This window comes from Silurus meridionalis, chromosome 9, assembly GCF_014805685.1.
Source record: "Silurus meridionalis isolate SWU-2019-XX chromosome 9, ASM1480568v1, whole genome shotgun sequence".
In the NCBI taxonomy this organism is placed as follows: Eukaryota; Metazoa; Chordata; class Actinopteri; order Siluriformes; family Siluridae; genus Silurus; species Silurus meridionalis.
The window spans coordinates 25,338,028-25,362,649 of NC_060892.1; the positions used below are offsets into that span (position 1 = coordinate 25,338,028).

The 24,622-nt window shown below is 41.4% G+C and overlaps 1 protein-coding gene across 1 annotated transcript in view; it reads left to right on the forward strand.

Moving 5' to 3' along the window:
- The window catches only part of cntnap5l (contactin associated protein family member 5 like), a 78,853-nt gene extending 54,970 nt beyond the window's left edge, over positions 1-23,883 (forward strand). Inside the window, exons 12-24 of the mRNA XM_046858268.1 lie at positions 225-344; positions 1,844-2,044; positions 3,800-3,956; positions 5,212-5,282; positions 5,536-5,739; positions 8,130-8,348; positions 10,192-10,428; positions 12,730-12,960; positions 13,460-13,593; positions 18,588-18,675; positions 20,705-20,917; positions 21,077-21,151; positions 22,959-23,883. Coding sequence (XP_046714224.1) covers positions 225-344; positions 1,844-2,044; positions 3,800-3,956; positions 5,212-5,282; positions 5,536-5,739; positions 8,130-8,348; positions 10,192-10,428; positions 12,730-12,960; positions 13,460-13,593; positions 18,588-18,675; positions 20,705-20,917; positions 21,077-21,151; positions 22,959-23,137 — 2,129 coding nt within the window. The 3' untranslated portion in view covers positions 23,138-23,883. The remainder of the gene's footprint in view (positions 1-224; positions 345-1,843; positions 2,045-3,799; positions 3,957-5,211; positions 5,283-5,535; positions 5,740-8,129; positions 8,349-10,191; positions 10,429-12,729; positions 12,961-13,459; positions 13,594-18,587; positions 18,676-20,704; positions 20,918-21,076; positions 21,152-22,958) is intronic.
- Positions 23,884-24,622: the final 739 nt, after the last annotated feature.

A 24,622-nucleotide genomic window follows, 5' to 3' on the forward strand; every position in this document is an offset into this window, starting at 1 on the left:
CGCTCAACCTGGTCATCGTCAAAAATCCTAGCAGCTAAATATGAATAGATATCAGTAACATTATAGCCGTAATAAATCATAGTACCTTGGACCCTTTAGTGCATTTTGTACTTAAACTCGTGTGATCTTTAACTGGAGTAATATTTGACTTAGTGTTTCTCTACTTTTACTCGAGTACTAACCAATATTCCTTTTCTCTGTCGTTTTTTCTGGTTTGTTCACAGCGATATACGAGCGATCGTGTGAAGCATACAGAAATACAGCAAGTCCTTCCGGGGTTTTCACAATCGATCCTGACGGCAGCGGGCCCCTGGAGTCCACACAAGTCAACTGTACAACTCGAGGTATTACTTTTTTTTTTTTTTTTTTTTCTTGCAGGTTTTAATGAATTCGTCATGTATTTCCAGTTACAGGGTGTTAATTAGGCCTGCGAAAATGTCTAGAGAAATCGCACATCTCATTAACTCGCTTCGGCTTGTCTTTACAAGTCGTTCAATGAGCTCTGCATCTCGCTGTCTTTCTCGGAGGGGGGTGGAGGGGTAGAAATATGGGTAATAGTGCAGACATTATATGGCAAGTTAAAGACAAGGTTTTGGATTCTCGCACAGCTCATGGTTTGATTCTCAATATTGGTTTGATTCGCGTCACTCTAAAAAGGGTTCCTTCAAATGTCCCCACATACCAACAGCATGTTAAAATCGGGTATAAATAAAAATGTATGTTTGACTTGCATGTTTTTTTTTGGATTGTGCCTCAGATTTGTGCTGCCCTTTAAACTTGAAAGAGAGGTTCGATAGCTGGATGGAGCCAAAAGCTTATCCGAGGGAGCACCTCCAGAAGACAATCTGTAAATGCTAATTAGCCTAGAATGTGTGTTTTTGTCTGGTGGAGGAATCCTGAGGACCCAGAGGAAACGCCAAGTGCACAGAAGTGGAAAAAGATTAGCATTTATGGCATTTGGGAGGTATTTTTAACCTGTTTATAGAAACCAGATCAGCATCGAAATGTGAAAAGCGATGCTGGTCCATCATGCGCTCTGAGGTGTTTCAGCATCCCCTGTCAGGACTCATTAGCGGCTTCAGCTATCCCTTTTTTTTTTCCTTTCGACGTCCCCGCAGTCTCCCGCATCAGACGGCTGGCTGATTTGACTGTGGGATGAGCCTGTAATACAGCATGTCTTCTCACCAGAGAAAAGAGGTCCATTATGTCAGCAGCAGGAAGGACTGTAGGTGGAAAAAGGGAAGGGAAAAAAATCAGTGTCAGCCTAAAGAGACTGGCAGGTTTGGCCTCGCTAGGCTGATCGCTCCATTATTTTTAGTTTTCCTGGAGGCTGACTCAGCCGGCAGGAGAGCGCCGGGGCCGGACATTTAAGTTCAATAAGCCAGCTAAGGATGACCGCACGCTACCTAGTGATGGTTTTCCCTTAGTTACTATTGTCTTTCAAACTTCCTCTCATTGAGAAAACGTCTGCAAATATATTTTTTTTCCGCCTGACCCCAATTACAGAACTCTGAATCTTTAAGGCTCAGCAAACACTTCTGTCCATCGCACATGAGGCAGATTTTGAATTTGCATCGAGGATAAGGAAGGAAGCCAAGCGAGCGGCAGCTCTAAACACTCCTCTTTCACAACGCCCGTGAATAAATGACCTTCTGTTCCCTACTTGATATTCATCAGGTATTTGCATCTCGATTCATCATGCCGCTAATCTCCTTGTTCTCATTCATGTGCACATGTGGGCAAAATGAAGCCTCGCTCGAGAAGCTCGACCGCCACAACTTGGCGCAACTGCAGCTTTGACCCAAAAAAAAAGAAATACAATCACATATCTTTTTCTCCACAGGAGACCAGACGTGGACAGTCATAGGCCACGATCACTTACAGCCTGTTAGCGTTCAAGGTTCCACCCCCAGAAGCCCTTATGTCCTCATTTTCAACTACTCGATCTCACCTTATCACATCCGGTCCTTGGTGGCGTCGTCAGAGCATTGCCAGCAGGAAGTGACGTATCGCTGCAGGAAGTCTCGCCTCTTTGACACTTGGGGTGAGATCTGTCAAAATTTTTTGTTTATCTATGTTTATAATAATGGTACTGTTATTTAATTAACCAGTTCCTTTAACCATGTTTCTTTGCACCACCACACGGCAAGTCTGTTTCCTTGTTCTGAGCAACAGCAAACAATTAACATCTAAATATAAGATTGTAAACAGACTAGAAACAAGTCAAATGATCTGCCGATTGAAATAATAAAACATACGAGGTGGCATCCACAAATTTCAAGTTTTGTAACACGCCAACAGATGGCAGCACAACGCTGCATGCACAGTCACAAGGAGCACCGAACTTAATAAGTCTCTGCCAAAAGTCGTTCTGTGTACATCGGGAGCCGTGCGACTGGTGCTATTTTGACCACGTGCGCAATGCCGAAAGTATCGGGACACTTTGGCGCCATCTGTGGTTCTTCCCCGAACTGTTGGAGGTGCACAGTTGTGTAGGACGCCTTTGGATGTGGTAGCATAAAGATTTGGCTTTCATTTTAACTAGGAGAGCCAAACCTGGTCCAGCATCACAATGCACATAGACTCTCCATGGAGATATGCTTTTCAGGGGTTAAAGCGGCCTGCTATTGAGTGCTGATCTCAACCCTTTAGAACACCTTTGGGATGAATTGGAATGCTGACTGCACCCCAGGCCACATACCAATATTATGGTCTATTGATCGTCTCCGCTACTCCGGGTAAATTTGGAAAATGGTGTTTTCCTTTAAAAACGTTCAGCCGTATGTCCACATGTTAGTTTTTTTATGGTTTTCGAAAAGCATACGGTTTTGAAGACCACACTGTAACGCGAGAACGGCCGTTTGGGGATCGTTTTCAAAGAACGGCATCTCGGAGAGAACGTGAGGCCAAAATGAAGGGAGAAATATGCTTTTTTAAAAGGCAAATGTACTATTGTGGACGTGGCAAAAATTCCTTTTTTCCAATACTAGCTAATTCTTGAGCGTACACTTGTTCTCTTCTGGCTTCGGTTTCATATTGTTCTGCCAAAGTAAACTCCACTGGAAATCCCTTAAGCGAGAGATCACTCTGTACACAAACATGTCTCGAAATTACGCTTCAGAGAAAGAGGTAGTTACGAAGTGGGAAATTTTCTTTGGTGTGCACATGGTATGGACAAAAGTTTGTGGACAACTCACCATATTTTGAAGATTCCACGTTGAGTGCCCATTTACTGCTATATTAAGCTCCACTCTTCTGGGAAGATGTTCCACTACATTTTGTAGAGATTCAATCAGCCGCAAGGGCGTTAGCAAAGTCAGGTTCTGAAAGAGGTGAGTTGAGGAGGCCTCGGGGTTGAGATCAGAGCGCTGTAGCAGGAGATCTTTCACTCCGAACCATGTTAAAGCCATGGATCTGGATTTTTAGTTTAAATTTAATGCTAGCACATCCAAAGACGTCCCATATTAATTGAATGCCTTCAATTTTGGAGAAGAACCACACATGGCTGAAAAAGTCAGGTGTCCTGAAACTTTTGTCCTCATACTGTTAATATGATCTCGCATCCTGCAGCTTTTTTTTTTTAAGCATTAAATATTAATTAATTCTTGTTTTTTGTTAGATTTTTTTGACATTGAAGTCCTTGAATATTAAAATGTTTGAGCGAATATTTAGCACCCGCTGTATTCTTTAGTGGTCGCCACATACCGTATAATAATAATGATAATAATTCATAAATCACGAGGGCAAGCAATAACGTCGGAAAGTTGCAGCGCAGATGGGAACGTGTTGTGTTTTCCAGATGGCACTCCGCTGTCGTGGTGGCTGGACAGGGACGGTGTTAAGCGGACGTATTGGGGAGGCTCGCTGCCCGGAGTCCAGCAGTGCTCCTGCAGCCTAGAAGGCAACTGCAGGGACATGAACTACTTCTGCAACTGTGACGCTGACCAGGAAACATGGTAAAGATCCGTCCGAGACATTTTTGAAAAGAAAAAGTGTGAGCTTTCCATTTCCGGTAGGAGACACAGGGAACGTGGTTAAGGTTCTTATCTGATGGTTTGGGGGTTCAAGGTATTGCCTGGTATTCCCAAGCTGCAACTTTTGGGCTCTTGAGCAAGACCCTTTGAATGCTCCAGTGGTGCTGTATCATCGCTCTGACTCCAGCTTCCTAGCATCGCTGGGATATTTACATTTACCTTTACAGCATTTGGCCATACTTGCATTTAATGGATTTGAACGACTGAGCAGTTATGGGTTAAGGACCATGCTCAGAACTTTGAACTGCTTTGAACTCATGAGCGTCAGATAGATCTATAGTTTAACACCTTAACCACTAAGTTACCACCTTCCCGTATGCAAATGCTGTACATCATTCAACCAGGGGTCCGTGGCCCCTTGGGTGTTTCACAGCGGTACTGCAGGGGGTCTGCTAAATACCACTGAATCATAGTTTTTGGTAAAAAATAAAAATAAAAAATTAATATTTTTTTTTATATTATACGTATTACATTAAAGTTCTATTGAAATGAAACCCTAACCCTGAAGTTTTTGGAAATGTATATTCATCCACCTGATAGTAAAAGGAAAATGCCAACAACTTAATAAATAGATTTTTAAGTGCAAAGTATCTTTACGATGCATACATTTTTTTTTTAAATATATGAAAATGTACAGACAATGATGCCTGTACAACGAAAACATAGTTCTAATTGTCTTAACATAATATAACTAACGTAATATGATTGGATTTAATGAATATCAGTGGCTGTATTTGACACATTTTGTATCGGGGGGGCCTGCCCCTTGTCTCTATCGCCTATGGGCTCATTGACCCAAATATCTTTGAAGAACCCTGCATGTGACAAGTATAAAACACCTTTACAGTATAAAAGTGCTTACATTAAATATAATACAATCATGGAAAAAAATTCTTCAGTTCTTTTTTTCTTTTGGTCCAACGTATTAAAAATATCTCTGTGGGCGAGCTAAGCTAGATAGGTTAGCTTCACACGCTCACCATTAGCACCTTTTCAGCAGCCGCCAGGTCTTTTATTTTTTTTCTTTCTTTTTTTTTTTTTTTTTAAGCTGCAGGCCAAGAAAATCTTTTTTTTTTTTTTTCCCTTTTTTTTTCTTTCTCCCCTCTCATGCTTACTCATTATTCCTGGTGCCCGTACACACAGACACACACACTCTATCCTCCCACTCTGTCTGCAGGGTCAACGATACGGGCCTGTTGTCTTACAAAGATCATTTACCGCTCAGCGAGATCGCCATCGGAGATGTTTATATATATATATATATATATATATATATATATATATATATATATATATATATATATATATATATATATATATATATATATATATATATATATATATATATATATATATATATATATATATATATATATATATATATATGTATATATATATATATATATATATATATATATATATATATATATATATATATATATATATGTGTGTGTGTGTGTGTGTGTATATATGTGTATATATGTATGTATATCTTTCTTTAATTATATTGTTTCCTGTCCCCCAATGTCCTCAGGATTTCTGTGGAACTCGGCCTCGTTTTTCTTGGAGTCCTCGTATCTGCATTTCCCGACGCTGCAAGCCGAGCTTAGCATCGATGTCTCTTTTTATTTCAAGACTAGCGCTCTGTCTGGTCTCTTCCTGGAGAATGTCGGAGTGCAGGACTTCATCAGGCTGGAGCTGAGCTGTGAGTAACACAGCAGAACCATTAGAGAAGGTCCTTCTCAGGTTAATCCAAGCTGATTGTTTAATTAGTTAGATATCTTTGTCATTTAGATCTGGACATTGCTGCAGATATGTGTCAAGAGTTTTATCTTCACATCTTGCACCCTTTTTTGGTATTTTTTATATTTTTATATTTATATATGGTTATTTACGGTACAGGGTTTTCGGTTCGGTACTGAAAGCAATCCTTTTTACATGCGGAACATAGTTACAGTCTGAGTTTCCTCACGACTGTATTAAATGGCGGACCCAAGTTTTAGTTTCCACATCATGCGTTTTTTATTATTATAATTAAACTTGAAAACATACACAACAGTGGCAGAGGTATAAAGAAGAAACTAGAGTTAGTGCAATGTCACTACGATTTGTATCGCAATGTTTTGCGCATGCAGGACATCGCTGCCACTTTCGTTTGAAGTCCAGTGAAGTCCAGAGCTGTGGATTCTTAAGCGTTTTATATCCAGTTTCAATTGTGATTGGATGAAGGATGGAAGGAATGAAAACATTTGTTCAAGTATACTGAAATAAGTAGAGCAGTTAAGTAGAAGGTATCTAAAATTCTATATAAAATAAAATAAAAACTCGTATATCTGTATTACCCAAATGGGATCTAACAAATGTAAACTATTTAATTAAATTCTTTCATTTATTAAATTGTATTACATCAATTGAAATTGTGGCAATTTAAATATAATATAATAAGTGCATTGCTTTATTTATATATATTTTTTTTATTAAATATTATTTTAAGTATTATTTAACCATGCAGGGATTTTATTTAGAATTGTTTTAAAAAAAAAATGTAAACTGAGGTTCACAAATACCGGATGGATGGATGGATGGATGGATGGATACATTTCTATTTGCATTTCATTGGCCCACTTCCTGTACTCTGCACAATGACAGTAAAGTTCAATCTAATATAATTTAAACTCAGCAGAAATAAAGGAAGAAAATATCTGATCTTTGTGACTTGTTTGTTGGTGCCAGATGGGCTGGTTTGAGGATTTTTCAGAAACTGCTGATCTCCTGGGGTTTTCACACAACAGTCTTTAGAGTTTATTCAGAATGGTGTGAAAAACACACAAAGAAAAAATAAAAGAAGACTTTCTGTGTGTGGAGTCTCTACAGGATTAAAACCCCGTGTTGATGAGACACAACAGAGGAGAAGGTACAGCGTGATATGAGCTGTCCAGAAGTCTATAATAACAGACCTGTGCTTGTTTCACAAGAAACATTAGTCGCTGATTGACTATTTCTGATCTTCACGTCACCTCACTGTTCTTCTGGTCATCTTTCTGCTCTCGTGCCGCATCCACCTCCGGATCTGACGTTCTGCACGTTCTGAGATGCTTTTCAGCGCCCCACGGTTGTAAAGAGCGATTGTACGATTTTGCAACATTTAGCAGACGCCGTTATCAAGAGCGATACAAAAGTACAAAAGTGCTTTGAGTTTCGATAAATGAATAAATCAAAACTGGTTCACCAAGTTGCAGACTTGGGATACCATCAGCTTAAACTCTGGTTACAAAACAGGGAGACTGTTTCAGGAAGAGGAAGGTCTTTATTTGACGATAGGCAGTGACTCAGCTGTTCGGACCTCTAGGGAAAGTTCATTCCACCGCCTCGGTGCAAGAACAGAAAAGAGTCTTGATGTATACCTACATCCTACCCTGAAATGAGGTTGGACCAGTCAAGCAAAAAGATCTGAAGGAGCGTGATGCAGTGTGAGGACTGATCAGAACTTTGAGGTAAGTGGGTGCAGGTCCATTTTTGGCTTTGTAGGCAAGCAACAGTGTTTTGAATCTGATGCGTAAGTGCAGCTACAGGAACTCAGTGGTGGGAGCAGCAGTGGGGTTGTGTGGAAGAACTTGGGCAGGTTGAACACGAGTCGTGCAGCTGCATTCTGGATCATTTGCGTTCTAAGGTTGACCTACCAGTAGAGAGTTGCAGTAATCCATCTTAAAATGGTCGAATCCGTCTGATGTAGAGTAGAAATGAGTCCTTCGTGGCTGCTCGAACAGATCTAGAAGTTTGGAAAGTCTTGGAAATTTCTACTCGCCGAACCGTCGCTCTGCTTCAGTGTACTTTTGTTTACCGCACCGTTATCTAGCGCTGTGTGTGGAAAAACCTCAGGAGATCAGGAGGAGATCAGTGATTTATGAAATACTCACACAAGCCCAGCTGGTGTTGGATTCCATGCCACAGTTAAAAGCACAGAAATTCTCCAGTTCTGATTATTTTCGACACGAAAATGATTGGCTGTTCCCGATACAGGCGTCCCTATTAAAATAGAGTAGTGTGAGAGCTGTTTCCTGAAAGCACTCGTCTGTTTTTTTTTTCTCTTCCTAGCTCCATCCGTCGTCACTTTCACCTTTGACCTCGGGGACGGCCCGGTGGTCTTGACCGTAAGGTCTCCGGTGCGCCTGAATGACAGGCAGTGGCATTACCTACGAGCGGAAAGAAACGTGAAAGAAGCATCGTTGCAGGTCGACCTGCTGCCGCTTCAGGTCACCGAGGCAGCAGCTGAGGGGCAGCACCGACTCCAGCTCAACAGCCAACTCTTTGTTGGTAAGGAACGGCTTTTGGAATCTACAGCAACTTTGCACTTTAACCTGCAAGAAAGAAGAAACCCTGTGTTTTTTAGGCTTCAGTAAAGGGAATTTTAGCATCATTACCAGTGAGAACGTCACAATTGAGTCTTGTTTACTTTTCATTTCAAACGAAACAGGTTCAGGCTTAAAAAAAAAAAAAGTCCTGCCTCTCTTTAAAACGGCGCCCCGTGTAGTAATCAATGTTGACGTTGTAACTGGTACTAACGCTGAAATCCCCCTTACACTATTCTTATAGTAGGTCTTACCGTGAGCGCTTGTTGCGCACCACTCCACTGCTCCATTATAACTAACGGGAAGGGGCTAAAAACGAGCTCGTACTGGTTCCAAACAATCGCTGACGCCCCAAGATCCAAAATTTCCCTTTGCCTTGCTTCACCCTGTACATCATAATCATATTATGAATAATATCATGAACCATTGTCTATGCAGTCAATAACCAGACTCATCATCATAATGAGTCTGAATTTCTTCTGTAGAATGTGTTGATTTACTGAAGTCGCTCTCGTTGCAAAAGATTCTGAGAATTGTTGGAAAACATTTCCATAGAGCCTATTTATTTCCTTCGTCCTTTTGACAGCACGTGCAAATTTTGGCACGTGTAATCCGAATGAATAATTTATTTCCAGCTTCCAGACAATCGGCGTGACAGCTCCTGATTGCATTGTCGTCTCACGTCTGCGAGATTGACGTCTAGCGGAATTGCATCGTGTCGGTCAGCGTGCCGGAAGAATCGGTCGAACGTAACGCATCCCGATTTGCATACCGTTTTGCACCAAAGAGTCTGGCCTGAAATACTTAAACGCATACGATTATTTTGTAGTTAGCTAGTTATCTGGTTAGCACGGTTAGCTAACGATACAGACTAGCTAAAAGAAAAAGGGGGAAAAATTCTATGGGCCTTGTTGCTGCTGTGGGAAAATTTGTCAATGTCCTAATTTTTGCTGTAATGAGTTCTCATGAGGTTTTATACTGACCAAACTTTTCTCTGATTAGCATTTTTAGTTGCGAGCATTATAAGATTTAAAGACACGTTTTGAAAAAACATTCAAACTTCAAAAGTGGTGTCTTGCTCATACAGTGAGAATGTCGTAAAGCAGGAAACCTAAACACAATTCAAAATGACTTCTTTATAACAACTTCATATGATATCTGCATTTTTACCGTTTTCTTTTTACCGTTTTTTTACCGTAATATGAAATTACGGTGTGTATTAATGTTTTTGTGCAAATTCGACAGGAAAGAAAATGTAAACAAATAATCGCTTCATGACTAAGCATAATTACTTTGAACTGTTCAGGCCGAATTTTCCTCACAACATCCACCATTTAGTCCCAATTCACTCATAATTCCCTCCACTCTTCTGGGAAGATGTTCCACTAGATTTTGGAGTGTGCTTATGGATATTTGGGTTTATCAGCCACAAGGGTGTTATGAAAGGCAGGTACTGATGTAGGTGAGGAGACCTGGGGTGCAGTCAGCGTTCCAATTAATCCCAAAGGTGTTCAGTAGGGATGAGCTCTATAGCAGGCCACTCAAGATCTTCTTCTTCAAAGCATGTAAACCAGATCTTCAAGGAGCTCACTTTGTGCACAGGGGCATCGCCATGCAGGAACAGGTTTTGGGTTTCCAAGTTGAAGTAAATGCACAATTTTATTATAGCGCCATCTAAAGACGTCCTGTACAATTGAGTGCCTCCAGATTTGTGGTTTGGAAAAGAACCACATCTAGCAGGAAAGCTCAGGTGACCCAATCCTTGTGTCAATATAGTGTGTTAATAATGATTTGATATCCTCTCTCAGGAGGAGCACCCACCACTCAGAGGGGCTTCCTAGGTTGCCTACGTGCCCTCAGCATCAATGGGATGACCTTTGACCTGAACGAGCGAGCCAAGGTGACGCCCGGCATGAATTCCGGTTGCCCGGGTCACTGCAGCAGGGACAGTTTGTGCCACAATGGAGGAAAGTGTTTGGAAAACAGGAACAGCTACGTATGCGATTGCACGCACACGGCTTTCACGGGAGCCAACTGCAAAACAGGTGAGAAGCGTTTCGGACTTAAATTGGTCAAAAAATTTGGTAAATCATTGAGACAGTACAGTAATGCCATAAAGAGATCATTTTAGGTTCCAAAAAGTACCGTTCAGTAAATTTTTTTTTTTAAATAAAAAGAACCTCTTTTTTCTGTCTTTCTCCAACCATTCATGAAAAGACCCCAATTTCAATGACACTATATAATTGTATATGGTTCTAGTTCATGCTTTAAAGATTTTTGATGGGAAATCCGGTACAAACAGAGTAGTGACGACACTGGGCTCGAAGTGCGAGGCGAAAACTAAACAAACGTTCTTTCCGCCGATTAATACGTTCATGAGGAAACTCTGACTTAAACTGTGTTCCGCACGTAAAACAATAATTGCATTCGGTACCGGTGTCGTCACGATACCAAGATTTTGCCTTCGATACCTAAATTAAATATCATGATACCAATACCAACTCGATACTATGGCAAAAAAAAAAAAAAACAGGAAAATAGTCAAATAAGGGAACGTTGTTTTTATTGGAAAACACCCAGTGTTTTCTGCCTCCAGAAACAGTAGTTTTAAAACAAAATCAAATAAATATATAAATAAAAAAGAAATGTTGATTTTCAATTATTTACAACGTTTCATGCTTCGCGTTTCATCACCATTAAAGTTCGAGTGCATCTGAGAGAGAAATAAAATTCGGCACGTGCTTAAAATCCTGCAAGAGCAGCGCTTTGCTCGCACGCTGCCCCTATTGGTAAACACTTGGAACTGCAGCTGTCAAAAGTACCGGTACTAATAAAGTAAGGAATTGTTTATTTTTTAAAAGCAGAGTATCACTATACCGTTTTAATACCACTTTATCGTGTAACAGTAAACGGTACACATGTGCACCCTGTACTGAAACGGTTTGGTACGACCATGTGTACCGTTACGCCCCTTATTTTAAAAGCTGCTCAGGGATCAATTCAACTTTTCAAAGCCCTGGTGAGAAGGGAGGAGTTCGATCCACAGACAGCATGTCCTTACTTGTCACCTCTCTTTAATTTGACATGGAGTTACTGGGCCATCCAGGAGAAGCTTCACCTGCCGAGTAGAAGCTAATTACAGCTTCCCGGCTTCTCCCTCGGACTCACCCGATGGCCTGTCAATCAAATTAGTCACGTAATAGCTCTGTCTCTTTACAGTCTGATTGCAGAAAGGGGGCCGATTACACCACATCTGTTTACAGCTCAGTGTGGCGGAAGGCTGATAAATGAAAATTGACAAAACTGAAAGAAAGAAAATAATTGTCTATCACAGCAATAAGTTTCTGAATGCTAGCTGCCTAATTAGATGGAAAAATCAGGAACGAGGAGGGAAAAAAATTCTCATGCATCTGATGAGCTTGATGAGTCACACAGCATCGGAAAGGAAAGGCGATTAAAAAAAAAAGTTTTCCGTTTAGCATAGGGTTTGTTTTTTTGTTTCACGCAATTATCTCTCCTTTTTTTTTCCAGCCGCATCCGTGGTGGTGTCGTGTTTTTTTTGGGTTTTTTTTTTAGCTTTCGATGCATTTTTTTTTCGAGAGAGAGAAACGCTTTGTAGGTTCAGTATTCAGTTACTTTCATTTCAATGCATCAGAGAAAGGTACGTGTATGTGTGCGGCAAGTACCTGAGCGATCTCATTTTAGTAACAAGTACTGAAGCCGCTATGAACTATAATGCAAAATAAAGTCCAATTTATGATTTAGACAGATCGCTTTCTAGCAGTGTTTCATTTTACCTCTGGAATAAAAAATAAATCGACATTATAAGTCTGTAAAAAAAAAAAGTCTCTACAGAAGTTCTCAGAGGCCATGCGTTATAATAATTTTTTCCCTCGTTATCATGGCTTAATTTTCTTGTAATCTCGACCCAAGTCGTATTCTCACGACGTCAAAACGGTTACTATGAAACATTCAATAGCCATAAAACAGGAATAGTAAACTTCATGTTCATCTTGAATCTTCACAATAAACCTTCCTTGTCTGCCTCCATTTTTGTCAGGTTCTCCTGGGACACCAGTCGCTCGCAATGCAGAGATAAAGTCTATATTTGCAGTAGGAAATGAGTAACTTTTTAACACGTCAACAAGAACTCCATGACATACGCCAGAAACCTTCACGGGGCGCGAGATTTTCTCGCGTAACAATTACGTTGTGAGAAAACGGGTTTTTACCGTCGAGATTACGACAAGTCGTAAAAAACCGCTTTAATGGCCTGTCGGGATCAAGTGACAATGAAGCCGCGGGATTCTGTACGGTATCACACGTTTGCGCTCGTCTCTTTTCAGCGATCTCTGCGTCTTTTGAGAGAGGCACGTCTGTGACGTACGCTCTTCAGGAACCCTATTCTGTAATGAGGAACCAGGATCCGAAACAACAGGCGAGAAATCAGCACGCGGACATGGCTCGGTCCCGGGAGAACGTGGCGTTTGGGTTCTTGACCAGACAGGTGCCGGCTTTGCTTTTGTCTGCACAGTCCTATGACCAGCGCTACATGGCGATTATACTGACCCAAAATGGTAAGAAATGTCTTGTATATTAATTAAGCACAAAATATGTCTTCCTGCATACACTACCATTTTTACTGAGCAGTCTATAATCAGGAGTATAAAAAAAGATCTGCACACATTTAAACATACAGAAGGAATGCCACTGGCATCTCTCTTTCCTTCTCTCACTCTGTCTCTCCTCATTTACTTCTGCTCCTCTCAATCTTTTATGGACTGACCGAGGGGAGACACCATTTCTTCAAGTGGCTATGACTGGCTTTTAGAAATCCTTTACAGCAACCACCTTTTCTGTGAATCAGATAGAGAGTGAGAGACAGAGTGGACAGGTTAATGCTAAGTATTCCCTGCATGCTAACCGATAATGACACATCGTTCTTCCTCGCAAACGAGAAGGACGCCAGGGAAACGTCAGGTGTGAGATTTGCAGATTCATGATGTGGCTAAATGAAGCAGGCAGCATCCACCGGCCATCATTGTACATCCTTAAAGCTTGTTTATGGCCTTGCAGGCAGTTTGCAGATCTGGTACAGGCTGAACCAGGAGACGGGTCCGGACACGTTCCGTCTTAAACCTGCCAATCTTGCTGACGGACGCTTCCACTGGGTCCGAATAAATCGTGATGGAGATCAGCTTCATGTTCAGGTAACTTGATTGTAGTGACTTTTTTTTTTTTTTCCCCATGGGGAGTGGTAGCTCAGTGGTTAAGGTGCTGGGTTACTGATCGGAAGGTCAGGGTTCAATCCCCCGTATCGCCAAGCTGCCACTCTTGCGGCCCTTGAGCAAGGCCCTTAACCATCTGTGCTCCAGGGATGCCATAACATGGCCGACCCTGCACTCAAAACCCAACCTCTGAGCAAGCTGGGATATGCGAAGAACGAATTTCAATAGAATATTCTATTCTATTTTGTGGGCGTGGTCATAATTTGCCTTTCAATGCATTTGCTTATACTATTTTTTTGCTTATACTTTGCGTATATTTTGTAGGCGTATATTTTGTAGGCGTGGTCATCAATTGCTATTATATCCACATACTGTACCTTTCTATGGAAATGTGTGGAGTCAAAATCTTAAGTACTCTTTGAGTCCATTGTAAGAAAGAGAAAAGAAAGAAAGGTGCTTTATAACTTGGCGATACCTGGGCTTGAACCCACTACCTTCCGATCAGTAACGCAGAGCCTACAGAACTACAGAATGTTAAGGGCCTTACTCAAGGGCCCCAAGAGTTGCAACTTGGCGAATCCTAGGCATGAACCCCTGATCTTCCCATTAGTAACCCGGAGCCTTAACCAAACAGGGTTAAGGGCCTTGCTCAAGGGCCCCAAGAGTGGCAGTTTGTCCATTCCAAGGCTTGAACTTCTGACCTTTTGATCAGTAACCCAGAGTCTTGACCACAGAGGGTTAAATGCCTTGCTCAAGGGCAACAAGACTTGCAACTTGGCGATACCTGGGTATATGATCCAATAATTTATTGTTAAAGTGGAGTGTGACATCACAAATAAATTCCTTCGATGAACACTTGTACTCCCAAATTTCAACAATGAACTAGGGTAGCCCACAAATTTATTTCTTGGATCCTATGGAATATATTGTCAACACATAAATATTTCTTGGTGTTAATTGTATGACCAAATCAACCAAGCTTATGAGCCATAGCTGCTCATTGGTATCAATCTGCATAAAGGGGCATCTGCCTAATGCCCTAAATATACCCTGTAACTCCTTGTTCAAGATTTATATATATATATATATATATATATATATATATATATATATATATATATATATATATGTATGTATGTATGTATAACTTTCACGATTTTGTCTTATCGGCTTATGGAACAAACACCCAGATCAGATTTCTGTAGAAGTTTCCAATTACACCAAGACAGACAGAATCATATGTTTAGTGGTAAGAAAGGCTCCAATTGAACTGCCGGCATACAGTCAGCACTTTTTGACGCACTGGCGAGGCTGTCTGTCTGTAAGACCTACTTGCTTCCATCCTGGCCTGGTGCTTTCTAAAACACCTTAAAAAATAATAATAATAAAAAAAGGCTGCCTTGTTTCAGCCATAAACTTATAGTAGCTGCCTCCTTGAGCTTTAATGCTGATCAGCATGACTTTGATGGGGGGAAACAATGATGATGCAGCAGCTCAGATATGCTTCGCTATGCATATTTAATCCGGCCCCCTACTTGCTTGCTAATGGCATTGAGAGATCAAAATATCCAGAAGCACTTCCCCCTACCTGTGCTACAACGGTCAGTAGAAACGACCTTGTCCTTCACGGTGTCCCCCAGGATGTAAAGGCCAGATGTAGGTGGAAAAACATATTGCAAGTGCACCTGTTGAAAGAGGCTCTGCTCTGCACAGCAAGCAATAACTTTTATCCAGCAGCGATGACAAGAAACAACGATTAAACGCAACAAACCTACTGCCCTCTGTCTAAAATATAATTTAGATAATAATAGAATAGCCTTTATTTGTCACATATACATTACAGCACAGTGAAATTCGTTCTTCGCATATCCCCGCTTGCTCAGAAGCTGGGGTCAGAGCGCAGGGTCAGCCATGATACGGCGAACCTGGAGCACAGAGGGTTAAGGGTCTTGCTCAAGGGCCCAAGAGTGGCAGCTTGGTGATACTGGGGCTTAAAACCCCGACCTTCCGATCAGTAACCCAGCACCTTAAACACTGAGCTACCACTCCCCCCTACACGGTCCTCAAAATCCACCCCATCTGTTTGGTGTCACAAGGCTTCTACTTTAAAAGTCACCGGCACTCTGGGCCCTTTGGGGTACAACGTATTTCGCTGCGACCAACAAACTCAGCCACATCCAATCCCAAAAGAATGAGTTCCCTCCAGGAGTATTAAGCTCAGTTTCAATAGGAACCAATTGGATACCCTACGCTTGTATGCTGTGAAAAAGCTACATCTATAGTGCACCTTTGCCTCCAGGGCAAGATGTGCTCTACACAGCTTTACACTAGGGTTGCAAAATTCCAGGAATTTTCAAGATTGTAAACTTTCCAAGGGAATTAATACAAATTTACAAAATTGAAACAACCAGATTTAATGCAATTTTAGTTGAAATACTTTCTGCACATTCATCAATTACATTCACACATCATTCCTTAATGCAGGGTCACTGAGATCACACCCCCTACATGCACTGTGCATTCCTTCTTAACACATTTCTTGAATCCTTCACAAAACAAGGAGGCTTTCGAAAATTATGCCGCATTTTTAGTCACGTGACGATGCCTGTTCTCACCATTGCCATGAAGTTTCAAAGAGTTTGAGCCCAAATGTAAATAAAAATAAATGGCGGTCAGAGATGACGCGAATCGAAGCCTCTTTCGCTTCGCTCATATGCAGGACAGGGATGCAAGTGTTTTTTCAAGCGTTTCAGTGCCAGAGAGCATCTTTTGGAAGCGAATAAAAGTGTGGACTTGGATCGTTTTAGATGGATTTTGTAATTCCGATTAGCATGGACGTAACATCAATGGCTATAACGTAAATGAGCCAGTGTTTGTTGCATGTAGTGCACGTATACAATAACCACAGCTTCTTTATTGTTTACCGTCAGAACAGCAAAGACACTAATGAGGATTTTACAGAACCTCGCTACATCTATCGCGCATCAAATATCCGACAACGAAAAGTCAATTGCGCATCACTCTGAAACGTAACGGAATCTGCTGGATATCAGTGAATTCGAATAAGTAAAGATCGATGCTTTTTCCCCCCAGAGATGTTGAAATCAGAGTATCTCTCAATAAATATTGACTCTTGCTCGTTATGACCCACCTGGCCACGTAGACCATGTTTGCGAAACATTTTCACACAAAAACGTCTCGAATTACAGCACTTCGAACTCGGGCAATAGTGTATTTATCATTGTTCAACTTTGCACACATGAATGCACAGCGAGTTGGTAATCAGACCACATAGACACACTCTTGTTCCCCGTCTGTTAGTCTTTGAATGCTTTGCTGTACACGAGTCCGATTGCAAACGCTTGGCTCAGGTTTTGTTTGTGGCGGCTGAATGTGAGCAGAAATGGTCCAAATCAAGGTCATGGGAATATTCATCTTCAGGCCACAGTCCAAAGGTGGTGCACAGACCATAAAGCCAATCAATCACCGTATTGGAAGCTGAGGAATAAAGTTCTTACCGAGTGTATTTAATTGTAACATACAGAAATGTTTTATGATGATTTTCATTTAGCATGATGTTTAGAAATTTATTTTGCCTTGTCACATGTACGTTACAGCACAGTAAAATGTTTTCTTTGCATATCCTAGCGAAACTGCGGTCAGCTATGATGCAGCACCTCTGCAGCACTTAAGTTAAGGGCCTTGCTCAAGTGCCCTCAACAGTGGCAGTTTGGGCAATTCTGGGGCTCGATCCCCGGACCTTCTAAACAGTAACCCAGAGTCTTAAACACTGAAACACCATTAGCCTAAAATGCCCTAAAAAGTGAATAAATTGTATTAGTATATTAAGAAACCCTTGTTTGATGGGTTTGTTATATCAAGTCAAAGTATTCGGATTCAAGAATACACAGACGTCTGGCATGCTGGGTTTGATCTTGATTTCATCCAAATAAAAAATAAACAAAATTAATTAATTATAGCAAGCAAACAACCAACAGAATCCTAATTATGTAGCTTGAATTATATCATATAAATGTTTATCTAAAAAAGAAAATCATGAAATTCCTGAGGTGAACTTTTGTAAAACAGTCACAAAAAAACACCATATATGTCAAGTCCTTCACTTGAACTAGACCCGAAACCTGTTCCAGCATGACGATGCCTATGTGCACAAAAGGCAGCCCTATGAAGATCTACTTTACACGGTTGCAAGATATAAAAGATCTCCTGCTTATAGAGCTCTAACGCCTCTGGGATGAATGTGAACGCTGACTGCTCTCCAGGCCTCCATTACCACCTGGCTTTTTATGTCTGAATGAGCACAAATCTCCACAACCATTCTCCAAAATCTGGTGGAACATCCTTCCAGAAGACTTGGGAGTTATTTTGGGAGCAAATGGGGATTAAATATGCAATTGTTCAGCACACGGTACTAATACAGCAGCGCACAAGTCATTTCAGGTGAAAGTGTATGCTTAGTGATTAAAGATCTGGGTGACTGATTGGAATGCCAGCGGTTTGAGCGCTGCAATTACCAAGCTGCCATTCTTGGGGGCCCTTGAGCAAAGCCCTTAACCCTCCATGCTCTGGGCTTTATCATGTATGACCATGTGCTCTGATTCCACCTGCCTAACATCACTGGGATATGCAAATAAAGAATTTCACTATTTTGTAAAGTACATGTGACAAATATAAAAGATTCTTTCTTTCTTATGAGCACTTATCCACATACCTTTGTCCAGATGTGTATTTACAGTGCAGTTTCTGTTTATTGAAACTGGAGCACACACACTACAGGTGCAGGAGACTGACCAGATACTGGGCTGAAGCACATTAATGCAACCTTGAGACACTCGTTTTATGGAACCCCTTTTGGGACTCTGACTTTAAATAGAATTTCAGAATGGCCTTGTCCAATGAATCGTACAGTTTCTGTAAGTGGTATAAAAGATGTGTGTGTGTGTGTGTGTTTTCAGATCGATAATACAGTGCTGCAGCAGTACAGTCTGTCTCCTGGCTCTGCTCTTGCTCCGGTCAGGATTTTAACACTGGGACGAATCCGAGGTGAGTTCCGGCGTTGGTTCAGGAAAGAACATCCGCGTGTGCACGTGTTTGGCTCCGCCCCAAAAGCTGCATGCAATCAGTACTAATATAATTCTCTATGAATTTTAATGAGCAGTTTCTCTCTCTCTCTTTTTCTCTCTCTACATCTCCCCTCCCTATAAAGAGCCATTTGAGTGGTGTTTTTCTTTTTTCCGAGGCAGGTTCGAGTGAGGTGGGTGGGTGGTTGGCAGGGCAGAGAGGAAGGGAGCAAAAGAGCACATTCTAAGCTGTCAGCACTGTGACAGATGGGTTGAGTGAAGGGTAAATGGATTTCCACCATGTTGCCTAGGATACCTTTTTCTTTTTTTTTCTTCTTTTTTTTTTATAAACAGGTAACTAATAAGCAGGACAGGACTGACCGTCGTTCTTAGGTGGAGACAGCAGGACGTCGGAGATAAATTTACGGCGAAACAAGCTCCAACAAAACCATCCGTAGTCATTAAACACTGTAGAGGAGGGAAAAAAAAAATGGAACATATCGATTCCAGCAATTCCGCTATAGCCTCGACGGCAAGAGATTACAGTAATGAACTCATCTATATTGATGAAACGTGCCAAAAAAACCCATCAAGTCCTTTTTTTTTCTCCGAGTTTGTGTTGCCTTGAGTTCCTAGACAAACTGCCTATTATTTTTGAAACACTGCTGGATGTTAAAAAGTATTTTTTAGGGGGGGAAATAGATTTACTAACACAGGCTATACAGAGAACATTTTGAGGACACCTGGGCTCTTGGTATTGCATTTTGAACATCCTGTTCCACAATGAGTCCTTATTTCCCCAACTTCCACTCTTCTGGGAAGATGTTCCACCAGATTTTGGAGTGTACATTGCTTTTATGGATTGTCTTGCATTTTTGGCTACTTGAATCAGACACTTGGAGTAGTTTTCCACGAGCTTCTTGCAATACTTCTTGTTTTTTCGGGTTTATAGTTTTTGCCCCTCTCTGCCTAATAAGGGATTTTATTGGTTTATAAAACCGATAATAAAAAAAAAACTAGGTTTTCGAATAGAAGGTGATGTAGATGATGTAAGGATCAGAGGTTGAAGTTTGAAGGACTAGTGGTGCAGTGGTAGATGATGGAAGGACCAGTGAATAAGGATGATAGGATTACTGAAGCAGTGATTGAGGATGTTAGGGCAAGTGGTGCAGTTGTTGAGGATGGAAGGATCAGTGAAGCAGTGTTTGAGGATGGAAGGACCAGTGATTGGGAATTTAGGGACCAGTGGTTGAGAATGAAAGGACCAGTAGTGTTGTGGTAGATGATGGAAGGATCAGTGGTTAAGAATGAAAGGACCAGTGAATCAATGGATGAGGATGAAGCAGTGATTTAGGATGAGAAACCAGTGATTGCTTCACTGCTTAATTGATCCTACCATCCTCATCCACTGATTCCCTGGTCCTTCCATCATCTACCACTGCACCACTGGTCCTTCCATTCTCAACCACTACTCCTTTCATCTTACACCACAGGTCCTTCCATCCTTAAACACTGCTTCACTGATCATTCCATTCTCAGTGTATCTGAATCTGGGTTAAGAAAGGAACCTATGCTCATCCTGACACTGAATATCCGTTCATTGTAGTGCCATCAAATCTAGCAGTTGTAGTCCTAAGCCTTTATAGAAGACCTTTTGAGTGTTCATTCCGGTCCAAACTCTTAATGGTTATTAAGTGGAACCATCTATACTAATCAGTGTTTATTTCAGCATTCCATGTGGATAACAGCAGGTTTTGTTTTCTAATTGGTGAGAACTCAATCAAGGATCCGGATGGATGGTCATTGAATTTGAAGTTCGATCACAAAAGAAATGAATTCTCATTATCTCATTGATACAACTGAGCAGTTTGGGGTTTAGAGCCTTGGCTCAGGGGTCCTGAAGTAGCAGCTTGGTGCGGCTAGGATTTGAACTCTCAACCTTTGGATCCCGAAGTCCAATGACTTAAACCGCTAACCACTAAACAACCACCTCCCACTTCCTATGTTTGTAGGAAGTGACATCACTGATGAGGAAGTGCTCCGTGCCGGCTCGAGAGGATTTGTCGGCTGTCTCTCGTCCGTCCAGTTTAATCACGCCTCTCCTTTAAAAGCAGCGCTCCAGAACAAGGGGAGCTCCACCATCAGCGTTCACGGCCGGCTGGAGGAGTCTGACTGCGGCACAAAATTGCACCCCGACCCTCACGTTACTCCCGATGAAGACTCAGGTACAACTTCACCAATTCCCTCTTTGAGCAGCTGTACAGATTTCTCCAAACCCGCACATCCCTCACATGCACGTGATACTTATTCTATCATGGCTCGATATATGTACGGTTCACAGACCTTCTCCGGTGTCTGTCTTTCATCTTGTTTCTCTCTTGCAGATGAGTCATCACAATCAGACCGAGGTAAAGCGCCTCTGACGAAGGTCGCTCAGAGTGACTCAGCGCTAATCGGAGGTGAGAAACAACAGGAGCTTTGATTTCGGAAGGAAAAGCAGAGCGTTCTCTGACGTCGGTGAACGCCGTCGCAATTGCTCGTCAGTCTGAATAGGGTCGTCACAATACCAAAATTTGGACTTCGATATCATGATACCGATACGGACTCGATATTATGGGAAAAAGTTTATAAAACTGAAAAAGTAATTGAATAATGGAACTTTGTTTTTATTTATTAATAAACACTGTTTGCTGTCTGCTGAAAAAGTAGAACTAAAAATAAAATAAATATATGAATAAAATTTTTTTTTTAAGTTACAAAGTTTAATGCCTCTGGTTTCATCACCATTAAAGTCGGAATGCATCTGAGAGGGGAAAATAAACAATTCGGCTCGCACTCAGCGCGTTGAAGCTGCGACTTGCCTGCACACTGCCCTCTATTGTCGAACACTCGGAACTACAGGGGTCACTCTTAAAGTCCCAGTACTTATAAAAATGAGTAATGGTAATGTAAAAGCAGGGTATCGCAATACCTTTCTAGTACCTGTATATCGTGAAACACTGTCTAACCTTCATCAGCATCACTCTACCCAAATTCTGCAAAGCAGGAAAAGCAAAAAAACAAACCATTTTGCCCGAGTCATTCACTACATGTACGCTTTTCAAACTTTTGTTTTGTTTTTTTAAGTTCCGAGTCATGCAGTGATGTCTGTTTTGCTAATACCTTTGAAGAGCCTAGGAAAATGTTTTCATAAGCAGTGTTCTACCTTATCAACAAAACACACACTTTTTTACTTTGCGTTCATATTGTGCTTTGAGGTTTTCAGCATATTTTCATCACCACCTTCATTGTTAGATGTATATGGCACATACTATATTAGTGGTGCAGTGGTGTAGGATGGAAGAATCAATGGTGCAGTGGTTCAGAATGAGTTTGTGATGGAGTGGTAGATGATGGAAGGATCAGTGAAGCATTGGTGTGGAAGAAAATAATCAGTGGTGCAATGCTAGAGGATGTAAGGATCAGTGAAGCAGTGGTATAGGATAAAGAGTTTGTGATGTGGAGTGGTAGATGATGGAAGGATCAGTGTAGCATTGGTGCAGGATGGAAAGACCATTGGTGCAGTGGATGAGGATGAAGTGTTTGTGATGAGTGGTAGGGGATGGAAGGAGTGGTAGAGGATGGAAGGATCAGTGAAGTACTGGTAAAGAATGGGGGGTCAGTGGAGCAGTGCTGAAGAATAGAAGGATCATTAGTGGTGGGTCAGAGGATGGAAGGATCAGTGGTTGAGGGATGGAAGATCAGTAGTTAAAGATAGAGTTTGTGATGGAATCGTAGAGGATGGAGGGTTCATGATGGTGTTAAAGACTAGAAGGATCCTCTGAGAACCAAAGGAGGATTGACCATTGAAAACAAATAGCAGATGGAAAAAATTCAGAGTGATATTGAGACGTTTTTGATGAATACGATTAATAATTGAGGCATTGGTTTTTCTCTCGTTGGGTCAATCTTTACACTTTGGATGTTTTCTGATTTTCATCAGGTTTAGATCAGTTATATTTTTGCAAACTGAGTGGGATGCAAACATTATTATTTATTTATTTTTATGAATATGAAATTTGTGGCAGTTCAGATAACTTCCTTTGGATCCAGCCTGAAGAATGAACACCATTTTTGTCATTGGGTAACAGGTCTTCTTTGTAGATCACCTCTAACATGCCCACATGCACTTGAACCCGAAATTAGACATGCAAATGATCAGAGCTAAAAGTATTGGATATTGAAATCAGCGAATGGAATCGCTAATGAACGCTGTTTCGTCCGCAGGAGTCGTAGCCGGCGTCGTGTTTACGGCGCTGTGCGTGTTGGCCGTGTTGATCCGCTTCCTCTACCAGCACAGGGAACCCCGGCCTCGACCTGCTGCCGCCGTCGTCAAGAGCAAAAGACCCAGTCTGGATGTGGAACCGTGCAAACCGAGTCCCGTCAGCAAGGAATACTTCATCTGACAGGATCTGACTTCCGCATGCACACGAGTTGCGTCAGGTGCAGAAGTGCGGCTCTTCACAGCTGCACACAAGCGCTTGACCCTAAGCCTTTCTGACACTTCAATGCTGTTGTTTTAATCCAGGCCTCCTGTCGGAGTCAGGAAGTCGGACAGGATGACAGGGTCTGCATGCAGGAGACTCCCTCCAGTCGCTGGATATGTGCTCACCGATATGCGAGAGTTTTGAAACGGTGCCAATTTTGTGCCAGATGTGTGCTGTCGGGAAGCAGTACGGTATACACCCACACTCACACACTTTGTCACTTACAAACAGTTCCCTCTCGAGATTCGATCTGACAAGGACACTTGACGTTCTGGCGGCTAAAATACACGACTATTCACGTTTCAAGATCAGTTGCGTAACGAGGATCCGACCAAATAAGACAATCAGTTCAACATTAAAAACGGAACTAGCAAGCGATCAGTGGGGAAACGCTCGGCGTCTGTCCTCGGCTGCCCGTCGGGTCGCGGCCGTAACGCAGCTCAGTCCTCGACTTAAACGATTCGCCTGAAAAAAAAAACTTTCGATCATGTACGTTATCCACCACCTTGTCATGACCCCGCCCCCTGAGACAATTCAACGATTTCTTACTTAAAATTTATTTCTTTTGGTCAGGGGATCGGTTTTCTATATGGCTCTTGTTGTATATGACTGTTTATCGATTTCATAAGTATATTTAATAAAAAGAGCTTTTTTTTTTTCTCAAAGCCTGTGGTGGAAGTCATTTGAGTTCTCAGGTGACCTTTAGTGAATTGACCACAAACCTCCATAAAACCTACTGAAGTCCACACTGTTGGCTCAACGTCAGTTTTTTTTTTTTTTTTTTCCCCGCCCGATTCTTCATGTTAGTGGATCGGCCGCAGAAATAGAAATCCGATTGGCTATTCAGCCTAGCGACTGAGCATGCGAGGAAAAAATTAAACGGAACTGACACAAGCAAACAAGGTATTATTTTAATGTAACCGCAAATCAAGGCGTCATTCGTCTTCTTTTTTTCTACTTCTTTTATTCCTACTCCTCTTCTTCATCCTCTTTTTTTTCCACACCTCCTCTTCTTTTTTCTTTCCTCTTTTTAGTTTTTCTTCCTTTTCTTCTTCCTTTTATTTTTCTTTCTTTTTTTCTCCTCTCCTCTCCACCCTCCTATTCTTCTTCTTACTCCTCTAGACATTTCTATATCCAGAACAAGACTAAGACATTGCCAGTGTCATTTGCAACCTAACAGACATGATTGAAAAAAATCTATAGGAATCTGTTATTAATTTATTTTGAGCGATTTTAACAATGAACACTGTCTCAAAGCAACTTTACAAAGATAAAGCAGTAATAAAATGTTTGTTCCTTATAACTGTCCCTAATTAGAAAGCCAGTGGTGATTGTGTCAAGAAAAACCTCAGACTTTATAAAAAAGAAACCTTGAGAGGAACCAGACTCAAAAGAGCACCTCAT